Source organism: Taurulus bubalis (assembly GCF_910589615.1).
Source record: "Taurulus bubalis genome assembly, chromosome: 6".
Lineage (NCBI taxonomy): Eukaryota > Metazoa > Chordata > Actinopteri > Perciformes > Cottidae > Taurulus > Taurulus bubalis.
This window is the reverse complement of record NC_136594.1, coordinates 163,108-184,241: the sequence shown is the minus strand read 5'-3', so window position 1 is coordinate 184,241 and position 21,134 is coordinate 163,108. Positions and strand designations below refer to the sequence as shown.

At 48.7% G+C, this 21,134-nt stretch overlaps 1 protein-coding gene across 1 annotated transcript; it reads left to right on the top strand.

Annotated features, from left to right (window-relative positions):
- Positions 1–345: 345 nt before the first annotated feature.
- alg13 (ALG13 UDP-N-acetylglucosaminyltransferase subunit) lies at positions 346–21,128 on the top strand (the record flags this gene model as incomplete). Its single annotated transcript, XM_079219842.1, has 25 exons — positions 346–465; positions 2,207–2,290; positions 3,019–3,069; positions 3,153–3,199; positions 5,268–5,340; positions 5,507–5,588; positions 5,695–5,860; positions 5,982–6,045; positions 6,311–6,428; positions 6,533–6,597; positions 7,514–7,614; positions 7,701–7,786; positions 10,055–10,310; positions 10,405–10,512; positions 10,665–10,812; positions 10,901–11,072; positions 11,168–11,203; positions 11,278–11,333; positions 11,414–11,482; positions 12,515–12,629; positions 17,130–17,249; positions 17,352–17,392; positions 17,786–17,903; positions 20,169–20,270; positions 20,794–21,128. The coding sequence occupies 25 exons, from the start codon at positions 346–348 to the stop codon at positions 21,126–21,128; spliced, it is 2,733 nt and encodes a 910-aa protein (XP_079075968.1).
- Positions 21,129–21,134: the final 6 nt, after the last annotated feature.

Genomic DNA, 21,134 nt, shown 5'->3' with positions numbered 1-21,134 from the left:
GATACTATTACAACAGTAAAGATCAGAGTACCTCACTACTTTATTCATGTATTTATATTTGTTTTATATTTTATTCATAAATATTCTATTGTATCCTTCTGTCTGACGTCAGACTGAATGTGACGTCAGACAGTGTAAAGTTGTCCAACAAAGGATGGATATTTCTGACCGTCTCCGGGTCCCTGAACGCAGCGGCGCCGCGCGCTCATCAGCCCTGATTAGACTCACCTGTGCGCGTGAAGGCGGCTCGTGCAGCGCGTCTGGACCGGAGCAGTGGACCGAGAGACCGAGAGACCTGAACGCCGAGTTACCGGGAATACCGAGAGGACCGCGCAGCGTGTCGGGATGCAGAAAGGCCTGAAGAAGTACTTCGTCAACATGGACGAGTACCTGTGCAGCCTGGGCCTCTACCGGAAGATGGTGGCGCGAGACGCGTCCAGTCTGTTCAGAGCCGTGTCAGAACAGGTGAGCCGACTGAAGCGGCCTGGGGGGGGGCAGAGGTCAGACGTCAGACCATGGGGGCCAGAGGTCAGACCATGGGGGCCAGAGGTCAGCCTATGGGGCCAAGGGTCAGACTATGTGGGCGAGAGGTCAGACTATGTGGGCGAGAGGTCAGACTATGTGGGCCAGAGGTCAGACTATGGGGATCAGAGGTCACCCTATAGGGGCCAAGGGTCATCCTATGTGGGTGAGAGGTCAGATTATGGGGGCCGGAGGTCAGATTATGGGGATCAGAGGTCAGACTATGGGGGCCAGAGGTCAGACTATGGGGGCCAGAGGTCAGACTATGGGGGCCGGAGGTCAGCCTATGGGGTCAGACTATGGGGTCAGCCTATGGGGGTGAGAGGTCAGCCTATGGGGGTGAGAGGTCAGCCTATGGGGGCCAGAGGTCAGACTATGGGGCCAGACTATGGGGTCGGGGTAGCCTATGGGGGCCGAGAGGTCAGCCTATGGGGCCGGGGTCAGACTATGGGGTCAGCCTATGGGGGTGAGAGGTCAGACTATGGGGTCAGACAATGGGGTCGGGGTCAGCCTATGGGTGCCAGAGGTCAGCCTATGGGGGCCAGAGGTCAGCCTATGGGGATCAGGGGTCAGCCTTAGGGCTGCAACAACGAATCGATAAAAATCGATTATCAAAAGTGTTGGCAACAAATTTCATTATCGATTCGTTGTGTCGCGCGATTATTACGCCGAGCAATAAGTCGCGGAGAAGAAAAAAAAGAGCGGAGCAGAGCAACTGGCCGGCCAGCGTTTCTGAGATTGGAGTGAGACACGAGAAAAGCTGAGGTCGTGATCTTCTCAAAAATAGAAGATCTTTGACAAGTCGAGTCTTGGCCAATCAGCGTCTTCATGTTCCTCAAACTTGTTTTTAATGGAAGCTAGTCAGCTTGCTATCGCGTTAGCTAACGTGTTTGGGTTGTGTATTGTCGTTAAAGTTACGTTATGTTCCGTTACAGTTCAGTCTTGCTTGTAAAAAACCGTAACGTGATGAAACATGCCGTCACCCCCCGGTCTGGTTCAGTTCACCAGTCACTCGTTAACGTTAAACCGGCTCACCGGAGGATCTGGCTGCAGGTTTTTTTTTTTTTACTCAAAGTAGAATGAAGCAAATCACGTAGTTGGGCTTAGCCAACAACGTGACGTCGTGGTCCTAAGAGACCCAGAATGAACGAGTTTAAGGAAGAGGACGCTCTATATGGTGCAGTACAGCTTCCCTCTGTCCAGTATTTCATACATATTGATAAAGCAGGGTATGTAAATGCAGCCTCTGGAGGGATCAATTACAGTGAAAAGGGCTCACATTTGGCAGATGTAAAGCATAGATGTGTATGTTTTTAGTGTTAGTCCATTTTGTTTTAATTAACAGCTCAGGGATGTTCAAGGAGCAACCTGTTTGTGCACTTTCTGAAGATATTTTGCACTGTCACTTCTGTTTTTGAATAAAGGGTTGGAAATGAAAGCTTTTTTGATAAAAACGTTTTTTTATCCGATTAATCGAAAAAATAATCAATCGATTATTAAAATAATCGTTAGTTGCAGCCCTGGTCAGCCTATGGGGGTCAGGGGTCAGACTATGGGGGTCAGGGGTCAGACATGGGGGGGGGGGGGGGTCAGGGGTCATCTGTCTGTGGCAGAACTTTATGAGGTGTGTGTGTGTGTGTGCGTGTGTGTGTGTGTGTGTGTGTGTGTGTGTGTGTGTGTGTAGTTGTATTACTCTCAGAACTACCATCAGAGGATCCGTCAGGACTGCGCCGACTTCATGAGAGCCAACAGATGCAACTTTGAACCGGTTAGTTAACGGGGGGGGGGGGGGGGGGGTGGTTGGTTAAGTTCAATTCAGTTTATTTTATATAGCCCAACATCACAAATACAAGTTTGCCTCGGAGGGCTTTCCCAGGACCTCACATCAGATCAGGAAAACTCGGGGGGGGGGGGGGGTGGTTAAGGGCGCTAAAGGGTGGGGGGTGTGGGGTTGGTTAAAGATGCTAATGGGGTGGGGGGTTGGTTAAAGACGCTAATGGGTGGGGGGGTGGGGGGTTGGTTAAGGACGCTAATGGGGTGGGGTTGGTTAAGGACGCTAATGGGGTGGGGTTGGTTAAGGGCGCTAAAGGGGTGGTTGGTTAAGGGCGCTAAAGGGGTGGTTGGTTAAGGGCGCTAAAGGGGTGGGGTTGGTTAAGGGCGCTAAAGGGGTGGGGTTGGTTAAGGGCGCTAAAGGGCGGGGTTGGTTAAGGACGCTAATGGGGGGGTTGGTTAAGGGCTCCAAAGGGCGGGGTTGGTTAAGGACGCTAATGGGGTGGGGTTGGTTAAGGACGCTAATGGGGGGCTTGGTTAAGGGCGCTAATGGGTGGGGGGTGTGGGATTGGTTAAGGACGCTAAAGGGCGGGGTTGGTTAAGGACGCTAATGGGGGGGTTGGTTAAGGGCGCTAATGGGGGGGTTGGTTAAGGACGCTAGCGGGGGAGGGGTGGTAGTAGGCTAGTTTACCAGGTTAATTTCAGTTGGTCTGTTTTGTCTTTCAGTTTGTTGAAGGTTCATTTGAGAAATATCTGGAGCGCTTGGAGGACCCCAAGGTGAGTTGCTGTGACCTTTGACCCTTCAGTCCGCAATGTGTAGCATTGTGTGACAGCGTGTGTGTGTGTGTGTGTGTTTTCAGGAGACTGTGGGTCAGGTGGAGATCAAGGCTCTGTCTCAGCTCTACAGGTGAGAATCACTCGGGTACACCTGATTTAATTTACTGCAGACTACATACTGCAGACTACATGCTAAATACTGCAGACTACATGCTACATGCTACAGACTGCAGACTACATGCTACATGCTACAGACTGCAGACTACATGCTACATGCTACAGACTGCAGACTGCAGACTACAGACTACAGACTGCAGACTACATACTGCAGACTACATGCTAAATACTGCAGACTACATGCTACATGCTACAGACTGCAGACTACATGCTACATGCTACAGACTGCAGACTGCAGACTACAGACTGCAGACTGCAGACTACATACTGCAGACTACATACTGCAGACTACATGCTAAATACTGCAGACTACATGCTAAATACTGCAGACTACATGCTAAATACTGCAGACTACATGCTACATACTGCAGACTACATGCTACATACTGCAGACTGCAGACTACATACTGCAGACTACATGCTACATACTGCAGACTACATGCTACATACTGCAGACTGCAGACTACAGACTGCAGACTACAGACTACAGACTGCAGACTACAGACTGCAGACTGCATACTGTAGACTACATACTGCAGACTACATACTACATACTGCAGACTACATACTGTAGACTACATACTACATACTGCAGACTACATACTGTAGACTACATACTGTAGACTACATACTACATACTGTAGACTACATACTGTAGACTACATACTGTAGACTACATACTGTAGACTACATACTACATACTGCAGACTGCATACTGTAGACTACATACTACATACTGCAGACTACATACTGTAGACTGCAGACTACATACTGCAGACTACATACTGCAGACTACATACTGTAGACTACATACTGCAGACTACATACTGCAGACTACATACTACATACTGCAGACTACATACTGTAGACTACATACTGCAGACTACATACTACATACTGCAGACTACATACTGTAGACTGCAGACTACATACTGTAGACTACATACTGTAGACTACATACTGTAGACTACATACTGTAGACTACATACTGCAGACTACATACTACATACTGCAGACTACATACTACATACTGCAGATATGTGTGTTTTATGGGTGCGCTGTAGTACATATGTGTGTTTTATAGGTGTACACTAGTACATACGTGTGTTTTATGGGTGTACACTAATAGGGTTGGGTACCGAGAACTGGTGCCAATATGGCACCAGTTCCAACACGTCCGGTACCTACTGGACCGAAAAGCAACGCAGATTTCGGTGCTTTCTTCCGGTGCCTGAGCCGATTTAAATCCTTTTTTTTTTTTTACACTACTCTGTAATGTTGCACGGTATATAGATACTAAAAATGTAGCGCAGTACCCGTACGTTAAAAACGATAGGATTTTGATGTATCGATACTATTAAGATAGCGTGGATCAGAGCACACTCGCTGCTCTGCTCTCTGTCCGCCTGCATGCAGAGCGGGGCTCGAGGGGGCGGGGCTTCCAGCGCTCACACACACAGTGCGCGCACACAGAGATCGCTGCAGACACGAGCACGAGCTTTTGAACGCCGTCCTCGGCTTGATGGAACAAATCTCTCCAGTTGATATTAATGGTGACGTGTAGTCCAGTAAAGCAGCAGTTTTAGGATCAACAGAGTCTGAGTTCTGTTGCACACGGTCCCATCAGGCCATGATGCTTGTGTCTGTTCTTTTTTAAATATATATTTTTATAGTTTGAAGTTAAAAGGTTTGAAGCTGTAGTTTGAAGACAAGTGTGTTGTATGTATGTATTTATTTATATGTAAAGTATACTTTAAACAGTTAATGTATTGTTCAATTTTAAGAAAAAGAATTGCCATGGCAATAAAAAAGTATCGGTTCAGGCACCGGTATCGTTTTAAAAGTATCGGTTTAGCACCGGTATCGGAAAAAACCCAAACGATACCCATCCCTGTACACTAGTACATATGTGTGTTTTATGGGTGTACACTCAGACATATGTGTGTTTTATGGGTGTACACTAGTACATATGTGTGTTTTATGGGTGTACACTAGTACATGCATGTGTTTTATGGGTGCAGGCATTGCTTCCTGATCTACCGTTACCCGGGGAAACCTGCGACGGTGATCTCAGAGGACGACTTTGTTGACAAGGTGAAGAAGTTGTTGTTGTTTTGGCAAAATGAAACGCGTCAGTATTTCCCACAAAGTGGGCCAAATGTTCAGTTGTAAGAGGTTTTAAACCGATACGCGTGGACTGCTCTAATGGATGAGTTCACACAGTCATGCTGCTGACTCATCTTGTCTCTTTGTTGCCTAGGTAACGCTGTGTTGCTCCATCAACGGTCACTATGACATTGTTTACCCGAGGACGTACCCCGTGTCTGCTGCGCTCTGTCAGTGTGAGTACTCTGTGTGTGTGTGTGTGTGTGTGTGTGTGTGTGTGTGTGTGTGAGACTAATTTGTGTATAGTGTGTGTGTAAATAGTGTGTGTGTGTGTGTGTTTAGCTCTTTTCTATGAGCTGCTCTACACTCAGGTGTTTGGGTTTGAGGAGGCGGAGCTCTGTCAAGCCATGGAGGCCTTCAGGGTTGGAGGTCGTCGCTATAGAAACAGCCCATCAATGTGTAGTGATGTTGACTTTGGCTACGACACACCTGAGGACCGATGTCACAGGTACACAGTCTCAACACTTCCTGTTTGTTCTGTGTTTACTGAGTCAGTCTCATCATTTCCTGTTTGCTCACCTGTCCAGTGACATCATGTTGTACTCGGGTGTGTTTGTTTTGTTCCACAGGGAGGAGGCGGAGGCGGGTGGAGCTACTGACGATAAACAGCGCGCTGTGACAGCCGAGACGAAGGTGAGGGGAGACTGGCGGTGATGTCATGTGACCGTATTGGAGGTTATTGTGGTTAGCTTTTTAATGGCGTCTTCTTCTCCTGCAGTTTTACTGTCACTGAGCAGCTGTCTGTGTATGTAATGCGTACATACGACCCCCACAGGCCCCACGGTTACAGGGGTGTGTCTGAACTTGATAAGAACTCTGACCTGTACACAATAACAAAATACATGTTTTATTGTCCAATCCTGAAAGCTGCATTGATCCCGTTGTTTTTATTGGTCAGCCTCCTGTAGAAGCCCCACCCCCTGCCAGACTGTCTCTTCCTTATAAGGTCATGAAGTCTCTGGATGGAGAAGCGTACCGAAACCTGGAGTTTGATGTGTGGCAGGACACCTGTAAAGGTACGAGTCCTGGAGAGGAACTCACACGTTCATGTTTTATATTCACTCACCATGATTTAACTGTTAACGCGATATTATAATAATAACCAATGTTTATCTGACAGAAATGCAGAAGACGGACTACATGGTGTTTGCAGGGAGGCAGTACTTCCTGGGAGACAAGTGTCAGGTAAAAGTAATACTGCAACTACTAGTTCAAATACTGCTTCATGATCAGTACTGTAGCTCTAAGGACATCTGACTCGTCATCAGTTTCCTCAGAAGCTGAAGAGCTTCTCATCCTACCTCAACGACCGCACCTACCGGGTAACTTGGAGAGGATCTGTGTCTGAACCTTGTCCTTTCACTACTGGAGTCCCTCAAGGCGCCGTCCTGGGTCCTCTTCTCTCTGTACATCAACTCTCTCGGCTCTGTCATTCGCTCGCATGGCTTTTCCTACCGGAGGAGAGCGTTTACCCCGGCGGAAGTCCACCACCAGCTCCTTGGTCTTACTAGAGTTTATCTGGAGGCGGTTCCGCTAGCACCATCGTAAAAAGTTCTGGTTCAGTTCTCTGTACTCCTTGTCATCATCGGCGGAGATGAGGCTGACGATTGCAGAGTCGTCAGAGAAATTTTGCAGGTGGCAGTTAGCAGAGTTGTGTTTTGAAGTCTGAGGTGTAAATGGAGAAGAGGAATGGAGCCAGAACGGTTCCTTGTGAGGCTCCCGTGCTGCAGGACACCAGTCTGACTCGCACTCCCGTATCCGCACATACTGTGGACGGTTGGTGAGGTAGTCCAGGATCCATGCAGTGAGGTGGTGGTCCACCCTGGTCTGCTCCAGCTTGTCCCTCAGAAGCAAGTGTGTTATGTACTTTGAAGGATTCGATGTACCTAGTGTATTTTATACTGTAGTATGTATACTTTTGTTGCACCTGGTGTTGAAACCTCCCTCAAGGAGTTTAGTGAACCAATCGGCTTGCTGGATGTCCACATCCATCGGTCTGTCTCACGTGTCTCCATAATTGTAACCTGTCTGTCTCACGTTTTCTCCATAATTGTAACCCGTCTGTCTCACGTGTCTCCATAATTGTAACCGTCTGTCTCAGGTGCGTCTGGAGCCGAAGGGGAAGTACTACAACGCCTTCATCCAGGAAGTAGGAACCCACCCGTCTGCTGTCACCGTCTTCATTGAGGAGCTGGGAGAGAAGTAACACTCATTCATGTCCTCATTCATGTCCTCATGTCTTCATCAATGTCCTTATTCATGTCCTCATTCATGTCCTTCTGTCTCAGACACCTGGTTCCTCTGACGGATCTGAAACCAGTCAATCCAGTTCCAGCCTGGAACGTTACTGCTCCCATCAGGAAAGGAGACCTGGGTTCGTTCACTTTGAGGTCCACTTTGTGTCTCCCCTCCAGATGTTTGGTCTAATACCTTCTGTCTCTACTGTCTTCATGTCTCTATACTGTCCATGTCTTCATGTTTCTACTGTCTTCATGTCTCTTCTGTTTTCATGTCTCTTCTGTTTTCATGTCTCGACTGTCTTCTGTCTCCATGTTTCTACTGTCCATGTCTCTACTGTCTCCATGTCTCGACTGTCTTATTTCTCCATGTTTCTACTGTCCATGTCTCTACTGTCTCCATGTCTCGACTGTCTTATTTCTCCATGTTTCTACTGTCCATGTCTCTACTGTCTTCATGTCTCTACTGTCCATGTCTTCATGTCTCTTCTGTCTTCATGTCTCTATACTGTCCATGTCTTCATGTTTCTACTGTCTTCATGTCTCTATACTGTCCATGTCTTCATGTTTCTACTGTCTTCATGTCTCTTCTGTTTTCATGTCTCTACTGTCTCTTCTGTCTCCATGTTTCTACTGTCCATGTCTCTACTGTCTTCATGTCTCTACTGTCCATGTCTTCATGTCTCTTCTGTCTTCATGTCTCAACTGTCTCTTATGTCTCCATGTTTCTACTGTCCATGTCTCTACTGTCTTCATGTCTTTACTGTCCATGTCTTCATGTCTCGACTGTCTCTTATGTCTCCATGTTTCTACTGTCCATGTCTCTACTGTCTTCATGTCTCTACTGTCCATGTCTTCATGTCTCTTCTGTCTTCATGTCTCTTCTGTCTTCATGTCTCTAGTGTCTTCATGTCTCTATACTGTCCATGTCTTCATGTTTCTACTGTCTTCATGTCTCTACTGTCTTCATGTCTTCACTGTCTCTTCTGTCTCCATGTCTTCATGTCTCGACTGTCTCTTCTGTCTTCATGTTTCTACTGTCTTCATGTCTACTGTTTTCATATCTCTACTGTCCATGTCTTCATGTCTCTTCTGTCTCCATGTCTCTACTGTCTCCATGTCTCTACTGTCCATGTCTTCATGTTTCTTCTGTCTACATGTTTCTACTGTCCATGTCTCTACTGTCTTCATGTATTCATGTTTATACTGTCCATGTCTTCATGTCTCTTCTGTCTTTGTGTCTCTACTGTCTTTGTGTCTCTACTGTCTCCATGTATCTACTGTCTCCATGTATCTACTGTATTCATGTCTCAATGTCTTCATGTCTACTGTTTTCATATTTCTACTGTCCATGTCTTCATGTCTAATGTCTTCATGTCCCTACTGTCTTCATGTCTCTATGTCCCTACTGTCTTCATGTATTCATGTCCCTACTGTCTTCATGTCCCTACTGTCTTCATGTCCCTACTGTCTTCATGTCTCTACTGTCTTTGTGTCTCTACTGTCTTTGTGTCTCTACTGTCTCCATGTATCTACTGTATTCATGTCTCAATGTCTTCATGTCTACTGTTTTCATATTTCTACTGTACATGTCTTCATGTCTATAATGTCTTCATGTCCCTACTGTCTTCATGTCCCTACTGTCTCAATGTCTTCATGTCTACTGTTTTCATATTTCTACTGTACATGTCTTCATGTCTATAATGTCTTCATGTCTTCATGTCCCTACTGTCTTCATGTATTCATGTCTCTACTGTCTTCATGTCCCTACTGTCTTCATGTCCCTACTGTCTTCATGTCTCTACTGTTTTCATGTCTCTACTGTCTGTCTTCATGTCTCAATGCCTTCATGTCTCTACTGTCTTCATGTCTCAATGTCTTCATGTCTACTGTTTTCATATTTCTACTGTCCATGTCTTCATGTCTATATTGTCTTCATGTCTTCATGTCCCTACTGTCTTCATATCCCTACTGTCTTCATGTATTCATGTCTCTACTGTCTTCATGTCCCTACTGTCTTCATGTCCCTACTGTCTTCATGTCTCTACTGTCTGTCTTCATGTCTCAATGCCTTCATGTCTCTACTGTCTTCATGTCCCTACTGTCTTCATGTCTCAATGCCTTCATGTCTCAATGCCTTCATGTCTCTACTGTCTTCATGTCCCTACTGTCTTCATGTCTCTACTGTCTGTCTTCATGTCTCAATGCCTTCATGTCTCTACTGTCCATGTCTTCATGTCTCAATGTCTTCATGTCTCCTATCCATATCTTCATGTCTCTACTGTCTTCATGTCTCTACTGTCCATGTCTCTACTGTCCATGTCTTCATGCCTCAATGTCTTCATGTCTCCTATCCATATCTTCATGTCTCTACTGTCTTCATATCTTCATGTCTCTTCTGCCAGATACGGACTCTCGTGGTCAGCGACATCATCACCGTCATCGGTACTTCAGGAAGTCTCGTGGTAGCAGCGGGTTGAAGGGGGCGGAGCTTCTGATGCCGCCGTCCTACGGCCCGCCCCCCTCCGTCCTGCCCCCCCGCTTCCAGCCGGCCAGCCGGCCGCCTCCCTCCCTGTCCCCAGGGGCCATGACCTACGACCCCTACGCCCCCCCACACCACCACCACCACCCAGCCAGACCGCCTCGCTACGGGACCTCCAGGTGGGACTGGAGCAGACGCCACCTGAAGGTCAGGAACATGTCTGACCAACACCTGTGTTTGTGTGTGTTTTTTCTTCTCATGGATTCTGGTCAGAAGCTCCACCCGTTTCCTGAACCGTCACCTGATTGGTCCTCAGTTGACCTATTACCACCCTGGAAGGAGATATTACCACGACTACGAGAGCTATGCCTTCAGGTCACGGTAAACGACACGCACACGCACCCAAACACCTACACACACACACACACACACACACACACACACACACACACACACATGCACACTTACACACACAGGTGCTGACAGGTCAGGTGACCACAGGACTACTTGTTGTTAACGGTGTGTTTGTCCAGCCGCAGTCGCCGGCAGCTGGCGGCGGCTCTGAATAAAGACGGTCAGTACGGTTTCCCCGCGGAGGCCGAGGAGGAGCAATCTGACCTGGACGCCACCATCACCTTCTACCAGCTGGATGACGGAGACGCCGTGTTCCCGCCGATGCCGGTGAGACCCTCCATGCGGAGTCTGATCCACCAGGATCACCACAGTAATGTACCTGGGACTGATGCGTGTCATGTGGCTCCTCCCTCAGGGCCCGGCTGTGGCCCCGCCTCCCTCCCTGGGAGCCCCGCCCCCTCCACCTGGCTCCTCCTATAGGGTTCAGAGAGGCTCTGGGCCCCTCGCCCCCGCACCTCCACCTGGGATCACACCTGTGTGTTCATCAGAGGAGGACCAGGAGGACGCCAGCACCGTGGAGGACCAAGGTAAAACCACTCTTCATCTCTGATGCTCGACTGAAGCCTTTTATTGTGAAAGACTCAGCAAGAAGTCATATTTATCTGCTTCCTGTGTTTGTCAGCTGAGTACACGGAGGACTACATCTACATCTCTCAGGGTGAGTACCTGGATCTGAAGGTCTTCACTCGGAGACGACAGGAAGTGATGCCGTCTTAATGTGACCCGTTTCAGATCAGAACTACCAGACCTCAGGTGTTTACGCTGATGCTGAGCCTGCCACCTGCCAGGTAACCGTCTGCCATCACCTGACCCATGTCACATGATCATGAAGTTCAGAGACAAAATAATGTTTCTCTTATTTTGAAAGGACGACCAGGAAAGAGGAGCTGCTGACTCTCCATCGAGACAAGAGATGAACTACAGCTACACACAGCAGGTACACACACACTATTTACACAGAGCAGGTACACACACACACTATTTACACAGAGCAGGTACACACACACTATTTACACAGAGCAGGTACACACACACTATTTACACAGAGCAGGTACACGCACACTATTTACACACAGCAGGTACACGCACACTATTTACACACAGCAGGTACAAGCACACTATTTACACACAGCAGGTACACGCACACTATTTACACACAGCAGGTACACGCACACTATTTACACACAGCAGGTACACGCACACTATTTACACACAGCAGGTACACACACACTATTTACACACAGCAGGTACACACACACACACTATTTACACACAGCAGGTACACACACACACTATTTACACACAGCAGGTACACGCACACTATTTACACACAGCAGGTACACGCACACTATTTACACACAGCAGGTACACGCACACTATTTACACACAGCAGGTACACACACTATTTACACACAGCAGGTACACACACACTATTTACACACAGCAGGTACACACACACACACTATTTACACTCTTTGAAGCTTTGATGCCTTGACTCTTTGAAGCCTTGACTCGTTGAAGCTTGAAGCTTTGACTCTTTGAAGCTTTGACTCTTTGAAGCCTTGACTCTTTGGAGCCATGAAGCCTTGACTCTTTGAAGCCTTGACTCTTTGAAGCCTTGACGCTTTGAAGCCTTGACGCTTTGAAGCCTTGACGCTTTGAAGCCTTGATTCTTTGTAGCTTGATGCCTTGACTCTTTGAAGCCTTGACTCTTTGAAGCCTTGACTCGTTGAATCTTGAAGCCTTGACTCTTTGAAGCTTTGACTCTTTGAAGCTTGAAGCCTTGACTCTTTGGAGCCTTGACTCTTTAAAGCCATGAAGCTTTGACTCTTTGAAGCCTTGACTCTTTGAAGCTTAAAGCCTTGACTCTTTGAAGCCTTGACTCTTTGAAGCCTTGACTCTTTGAAACTTTGAAGCCTTGACTCTTTAAAGCTTCCTGTAGTGTCCTGATTGGTTCTGTGTGTTTCAGGTGGTGAAGCCTTTAGTCATCTGCTCTTCACCCTCCTCTTCCTCCTCCTCACCCTCTTCTCCATCACGTGTCCCTGCAACTGCACACCTGCCGGCAGCCACGCAGACACGCTCAGGTACACACACACGCGCTCAGGTGTACACACACACGCGCTCAGGTGTACACACACACGCGCTCAGGTGTACACACACACACGCTCAGGTGTACACACACACACACACGCTCAGGTGTACACACACACGCTCAGGTGTACACACACGCTCAGGTGTACACACACACGCTCAGGTGTACACACACACGCTCAGGTACACACACACACGCTCAGGTGTACACACACACGCTCAGGTACACACGCGCACTCAGGTACACACACACACACGCTCAGGTACACTCACACACACATACACGCTCAGGTACACACACATGCACGCTCAGGTACACACACATGCACGCTCAGGTACAGTCACATGCACGCTCAGGTACACGTCACACGCTCAGGTACGTACACACACATACACGCTCAGGTACACACACTCAGGTACACACACATACACGCTCAGGTACACACACACACTCAGGTACACACACATACACGCTCAGGTACACACACATACACGCTCAGGTACACACACGTAGCACGCTCAGGTACACGTAGCACACTCAGGTACACACACATACACGTTACACGTTCAGGTACACGTAGCATGCTCAGGTACACACACATACACGCTCAGGTACACATTACACGCTCAGGTACACATTACACGCTCAGGTACACGTAGCACGCTCAGGTACACGTAGCACGCTCAGGTACACGTAGCACGCTCAGGTACACGTAGCACGCTCAGGTACACACACACACAAACACGCTCGGGTACACACACACGCTCGGGTACACACACACGCTCGGGTACACACGTGCGCTCAGGTACACATACACGCTGAGGTACACGTAGCACGCTGAGGTACACACACGTAGCACGCTGAGGTACACACACGTAGCACGCTCAGGTACACACACGTAGCACGCTCAGGTACACACACGTAGCACGCTCAGGTACACACACGTAGCACGCTCAGGTACACACACGTAGCACGCTCAGGTACACACACGTAGCACGCTCAGGTACACACACGTAGCACGCTCAGGTACACACACGTAGCATGCTCAGGTACACACACGTAGCACGCTGAGGTACACACACGTAGCACGCTGAGGTACACACACGTAGCACGCTCAGGTACACACACGTAGCACGCTCAGGTACACACACGTAGCACGCTCAGGTACACACACGTAGCACGCTCAGGTACACACACGTACCACGCTCAGGTACACACACGTACCACGCTCAGGTACACGTAGCACGCTCAGGTACACTCAGGTACACACACGTACCACGCTCAGGTACACACACGTACACGCTCAGGTACACGTAGCACGCTCAGGTACACGTAGCACGCTCAGGTACACGTAGCACGCTCAGGTACACGTAGCACGCTCAGGTACACGTAGCACGCTCAGGTACACGTAGCACGCTCAGGTACACACACACATGCTCAGGTACACACATACACGCTCAGGTACACACATACACGCTCAGGTACACACATACACGCTCAGGTACACACATACACGCTCAGGTACACACATACACGCTCAGGTACACACATACACGCTCAGGTACACACATACACGCTCAGGTACACACATACACGCTCAGGTACACACACACACGCTCAGGTACACACACACATACACGCTCAGGTACACACACATACACGCTCAGGTACACACACACGCTCAGGTACACACACACACACACACACGCTCAGGTACACACACGCTCAGGTACACACACACACACACACGCTCAGGTACACACACACACGCTCAGGTACACACACATACACGCTCAGGTACACACACACACACACATGCACGCTCAGGTACACCCACACACACACACGCTCAGGTACACACACACACACATACACGCTCGCTCAGGTACACACACACGCTCGGGTACACACGTGCGCTCAGGTACACATACACGCTGAGGTACACGTAGCACGCTGAGGTACACACACGTAGCACGCTGAGGTACACACACGTAGCACGCTCAGGTACACACACGTAGCACGCTCAGGTACACACACGTAGCACGCTCAGGTACACACACGTAGCACGCTCAGGTACACACACGTAGCACGCTCAGGTACACACACGTAGCACGCTCAGGTACACACACGTAGCACGCTGAGGTACACACACGTAGCACGCTGAGGTACACACACGTAGCACGCTGAGGTACACACACGTAGCACGCTGAGGTACACACACGTAGCACGCTCAGGTACACACACGTAGCACGCTCAGGTACACACACGTAGCACGCTCAGGTACACACACGTAGCACGCTCAGGTACACACACGTACCACGCTCAGGTACACACACGTACCACGCTCAGGTACACGTAGCACGCTCAGGTACACTCAGGTACACACACGTACCACGCTCAGGTACACACACGTACACGCTCAGGTACACGTAGCACGCTCAGGTACACGTAGCACGCTCAGGTACACGTAGCACGCTCAGGTACACACACACATGCTCAGGTACACACATACACGCTCAGGTACACACATACACGCTCAGGTACACACATACACGCTCAGGTACACACATACACGCTCAGGTACACACACACACGCTCAGGTACACACACACATACACGCTCAGGTACACACACATACACGCTCAGGTACACACACACGCTCAGGTACACACACACACACACACACGCTCAGGTACACACACGCTCAGGTACACACACACACACACACACGCTCAGGTACACACACACACGCTCAGGTACACACACATACACGCTCAGGTACACACACACACACACATACACGCTCAGGTACACCCACACACACACACGCTCAGGTACACACACACACACATACACGCTCGCTCAGGTACACACACACACACATACACGCTCAGGTACACACACACACGCTCAGGTACACACACACACGCTCAGGTACACACACATGCACGCTCAGGTACACATACACACTCAGGTACACACACACATGCACGCTCAGGTACACGCAGCACGCTCAGGTACACGCAGCACGCTCAGGTACACGCAGCACGCTCAGGTACACGCAGCACGCTCAGGTACACGCACGTAGCACGCTCAGGTACACGCACGTAGCACGCTCAGGTACACGCACGTAGCACGCTCAGGTACACGCACGTAGCACGCTCAGGTACACACGCGTAGCACGCTCAGGTACACACACGTAGCACGCTCAGGTACACACACGTAGCACGCTCAGGTACATACACATACATGCTCAGGTACACACACATACATGCTCAGGTACACACACATACATGCTCAGGTACACACACATACACGCTCAGGTACACACACGTAGCACGCTCAGGTACACACACGTAGCACGCTCAGGTACACACACGTAGCACGCTCAGGTACACACACATACACGCTCAGGTACACACACACGCTCAGGTACACACACACACACACGCTCAGGTACACACACACACACACACACGCTCAGGTACACACACACACGCTCAGGTACACACACACACACACGCTCAGGTACACACACACACACACACACGCTCAGGTACACACACACATACACGCTCAGGTACACCCACACACACACATACACGCTCAGGTACACACACATACACGCTCGCTCAGGTACATACACGCTCGCTCAGGTACACACACACACGCTCAGGTACACACACACACACACGCTCAGGTACACACACACACACGTAGCACGCTCAGGTACACACCCACACACACACATACACGCTCAGGTACACACCCACACACACACATACACGCTCAGGTACACACACACACACATACACGCTCGCTCAGGTACACACACATACACGCTCGCTCAGGTACACACACACACGCTCAGGTACACACACACACACGCTCAGGTACACACACACACACACATGCTCAGGTACACACACACACGCTCAGGTACACACACACACACGCACGCTCAGGTACACACACACACATGCACGCTCAGGTACATGCACGCTCAGGTACACGCACACATGCACGCTCAGGTACACGCAGCACGCTCAGGTACACGCAGCACGCTCAGGTACACGCAGCACGCTCAGGTACACGCAGCACGCTCAGGTACACGCAGCACGCTCAGGTACATACACATACATGCTCAGGTACACACACATACACGCTCAGGTACACACACGTAGCACGCTCAGGTACACACACGTAGCACGCTCAGGTACACACACGTAGCACGCTCAGGTACACACACGTAGCACGCTCAGGTACACACACGTAGCACGCTCAGGTACACACACATACACGCTCAGGTACACACACGTAGCACGCTCAGGTACATACACGCTCAGGTACACACACATACACGCTCAGGTACACACACATACACGCTCAGGTACATACACGCTCAGGTACATACACGCTCAGGTACACACACATACACGCTCAGGTACAAACACAATGTGCAATATAACAAATTATATTGTTCTGTCCTTAGTTGCTATGGCGATTACAGCCGCTTCCCCCTGGTTGGTCAATGAGTTGGGCGAACCGCTCTGCACCATGGTGGCTCCGCCCCCTTACTCCTACGATCCCAACGGTAGTGACCTACCCCGAGGTCAGAGGTCAACACACACAACACAGCATGTCACTTCCTGCTGCAGCGTCTTGTTTCACTGTGTGTGTGTGTGTGTGTGTGTGTGTGTGTGTGTGTGTATAGACTGCAGAGTCCTCCAGTATTACTTCAACTTAGGAGTCCAGGTAAGAGAAGAGCTAACATTGCCATTACTGCTGATTATTGACTAACATTACTGCTGATTAATGACTAACATTACTGCTGATTAATGACTAACATTACCAACATTACTGCTGATTAATGATTAACATTACTGCTGATTAATTACTAACATTACTGCTGATTAATGACTAACATTACTGCTGATTAATGACTAACATTACTGCTGATTAATGACTAACATTACTGCTGATTAATGACTAACATTACCAACATTACTGCTGATTAATGACTAACATTACTGCTGATTAATGATTAACATTACTGCTGATTAATGACTAACATTACTGCTGATTAATGACTAACATTACTGCTGATTAATTACTAACATTACTGCTGGTCAATGCATTACCCCACAGTGGTACCATCAGGGCTGTTGGCAGCAGCAGCAGCAGGCGTACCCCGCCACCTCTCTAGAGCCCTCCTACCCCTACCATCACTACAACCCCTACCTGAACCAGGAGCCGCCCCTTCATGGTAAGCATCCTCTGACGTCATGGTTTCTATAGGAGTGTCTTCCCCTCCTTTATCCTAACGTCATGGTTTCTATTAGTGTCTTCCCCTCCTTTATCCTAACGTCATGGTTTCTATTAGTGTCTTCCCCTCCTTTATCCTAACGTCATGGTTTCTATTAGTGTCTTCCCCTCCTTTATCCTAACGTCATGGTTTCTATAGGAGTGTCTTCCCCTCCTTTATCCTAACGTCATGGTTTCTATAGGAGTGTCTTCCCCTCCTTTATCCTAACGTCATGGTTTCTATAGGAGTGTCTTCCCCTCCTTTATCCTAACGTCATGGTTTCTATAGGAGTGTCTTCCCCTCCTTTATCCTAACGTCATGGTTTCTATAGGAGTGTCTTCCCCTCCTTTATCCTAACGTCATGGTTTCTATTAGTGTCTTCCCCTCCTTTATCCTAACGTCATGGTTTCTATTAGTGTCTTCCCCTCCTTTATCCTAACGTCATGGTTTCTATTAGTGTCTTCCCCTCCTTTATCCTAACGTCATGGTTTCTATAGGAGTGTCTTCCCCTCCTTTATCCTAACGTCATGGTTTCTATAGGAGTGTCTTCCCCTCCTTTATCCTAACGTCATGGTTTCTATTAGTGTCTTCCCCTCCTTTATCCTAACGTCATGGTTTCTATTAGTGTCTTCCCCTCCTTTATCCTAACGTCATGGTTTCTATTAGTGTCTTCCCCTCCTTTATCCTAACGTCATGGTTTCTATAGGAGTGTCTTCCCCTCCTTTATCCTAACGTCATGGTTTCTATAGGAGTGTCTTCCCCTCCTTTATCCTAACGTCATGGTTTCTATAGGAGTGTCTTCCCCTCCTTTATCCTAACGTCATGGTTTCTATTAGTGTCTTCCCCTCCTTCATCCTAACGTCATGGTTTCTATTAGTGTCTTCCCCTCCTTCATCCTAACGTCATGGTTTCTATAGGAGTGTCTTCCCCTCCTTTATCCTAACGTCATGGTTTCTATAGGAGTGTCTTCCCCTCCTTTATCCTAACGTCATGGTTTCTATAGGAGTGTCTTCCCCTCCTTTATCCTAACGTCATGGTTTCTATTAGTGTCTTCCCCTCCTTTATCCTAACGTCATGGTTTCTATTAGTGTCTTCCCCTCCTTTATCCTAACGTCATGGTTTCTATAGGAGTGTCTTCCCCTCCTTTATCCTAACGTCATGGTTTCTATTAGTGTCTTCCCCTCCTTTATCCTAACGTCATGGTTTCTATTAGTGTCTTCCCCTCCTTTATCCTAACGTCATGGTTTCTATTAGTGTCTTCCCCTCCTTTATCCTAACGTCATGGTTTCTATAGGAGTGTCTTCCCCTCCTTTATCCTAACGTCATGGTTTCTATTAGTGTCTTCCCCTCCTTTATCCTAACGTCATGGTTTCTATTAGTGTCTTCCCCTCCTTTATCCTAACGTCATGGTTTCTATAGGAGTGTCTTCCCCTCCTTTATCCTAACGTCATGGTTTCTATAGGAGTGTCTTCCCCTCCTTTATCCTAACGTCATGGTTTCTATAGGAGTGTCTTCCCCTCCTTTATCCTAACGTCATGGTTTCTATTAGTGTCTTCCCCTCCTTCATCCTAACGTCATGGTTTCTATTAGTGTCTTCCCCTCCTTCATCCTAACGTCATGGTTTCTATAGGAGTGTCTTCCCCTCCTTTATCCTAACGTCATGGTTTCTATAGGAGTGTCTTCCCCTCCTTTATCCTAACGTCATGGTTTCTATAGGAGTGTCTTCCCCTCCTTTATCCTAACGTCATGGTTTCTATTAGTGTCTTCCCCTCCTTTATCCTAACGTCATGGTTTCTATTAGTGTCTTCCCCTCCTTTATCCTAACGTCATGGTTTCTATAGGAGTGTCTTCCCCTCCTTTATCCTAACGTCATGGTTTCTATTAGTGTCTTCCCCTCCTTTATCCTAACGTCATGGTTTCTATTAGTGTCTTCCCCTCCTTTATCCTAACGTCATGGTTTCTATTAGTGTCTTCCCCTCCTTTATCCTAACGTCATGGTTTCTATAGGAGTGTCTTCCCCTCCTTTATCCTAACGTCATGGTTTCTATTAGTGTCTTCCCCTCCTTTATCCTAACGTCATGGTTTCTATTAGTGTCTTCCCCTCCTTTATCCTAACGTCATGGTTTCTATTAGTGTCTTCCCCTCCTTTATCCTAACGTCATGGTTTCTATTAGTGTCTTCCCCTCCTTCATCCTAACGTCATGGTTTCTGGTCTTCTTTCCCCAGCTGGCCCTCATTTATACCCTGAGACAACGCGAGGCCTCCATCAGCCCCCCTCCTACTACCCAGAATCCACCAGGGCAGGAGACGGGCAGACAGACGGACACGGTGGTCAGTACATTCTGTTGGATAGTGATGAAGACAATATAGAAAAGTCTTCAAGTGAGGAAACGACAATTACGAGACTTGGGATGAACCCAGTGTCTCTTCGACACATTCTTCTGTCAAAACATGCTGCCTACATTACCCACAATGCACCTCTCCTTGCCTCGTTGGAGACGAGCTGCTTCTCGGCTGGAAAGTGAACCAGGTTAGTTTTCAGCTGCCTTCAACGTACAAACAGGAAGTCACAGACGGTTACTTCCTGTTTATTCTTTGAAGGCAGACGGGGACTTCCTGTTAGATCAGTTTTCAGACCTCGTTTGGATTCATCCACATGTTTGTAAATCTATAGTTATGTAGAAATAGTTTATCTGCAAACATTTTGCTGCTCATCTTGATAAGTTTTGGAGAAATAATCTTTATTATTAATGATCAGTGTCAGCCGAGAAGAGCTCCAGAGGTCTCGCTCCTGACTCGAGTGACATCACTGGAGGCGTCCTCTCATCGAATCTGCTCTGTCCTCCATCAGGCCCCGCCCCCTCGGGGGAAGGCTCCTCCTCGGCGACCCCCGCCCCTCTAGGCTCCGCCTCCTCTGCCCTCCTGTACCCGGATCAAACGCACCCCTCTCCGTCGCTGCTGCACCTGCCGTACGAAGCTCCGCCTCCTGCCACCTACCTGCCCTCGGCCCCGCCCCCTCCTCACCTGACCCACCACTCCTCCTACCACGCCTGCCTGCCCTCCTCCACCCACTGGGGGGCGCTGCAGCCTGGGGCCACGCGGGTCTACTGCCCCGCCCCCAACCCCGCCCACGTGGTGGGCTACATCACAGCGCCGACAGCCCACTACATCCCGCCCCCGATCTAACGCACC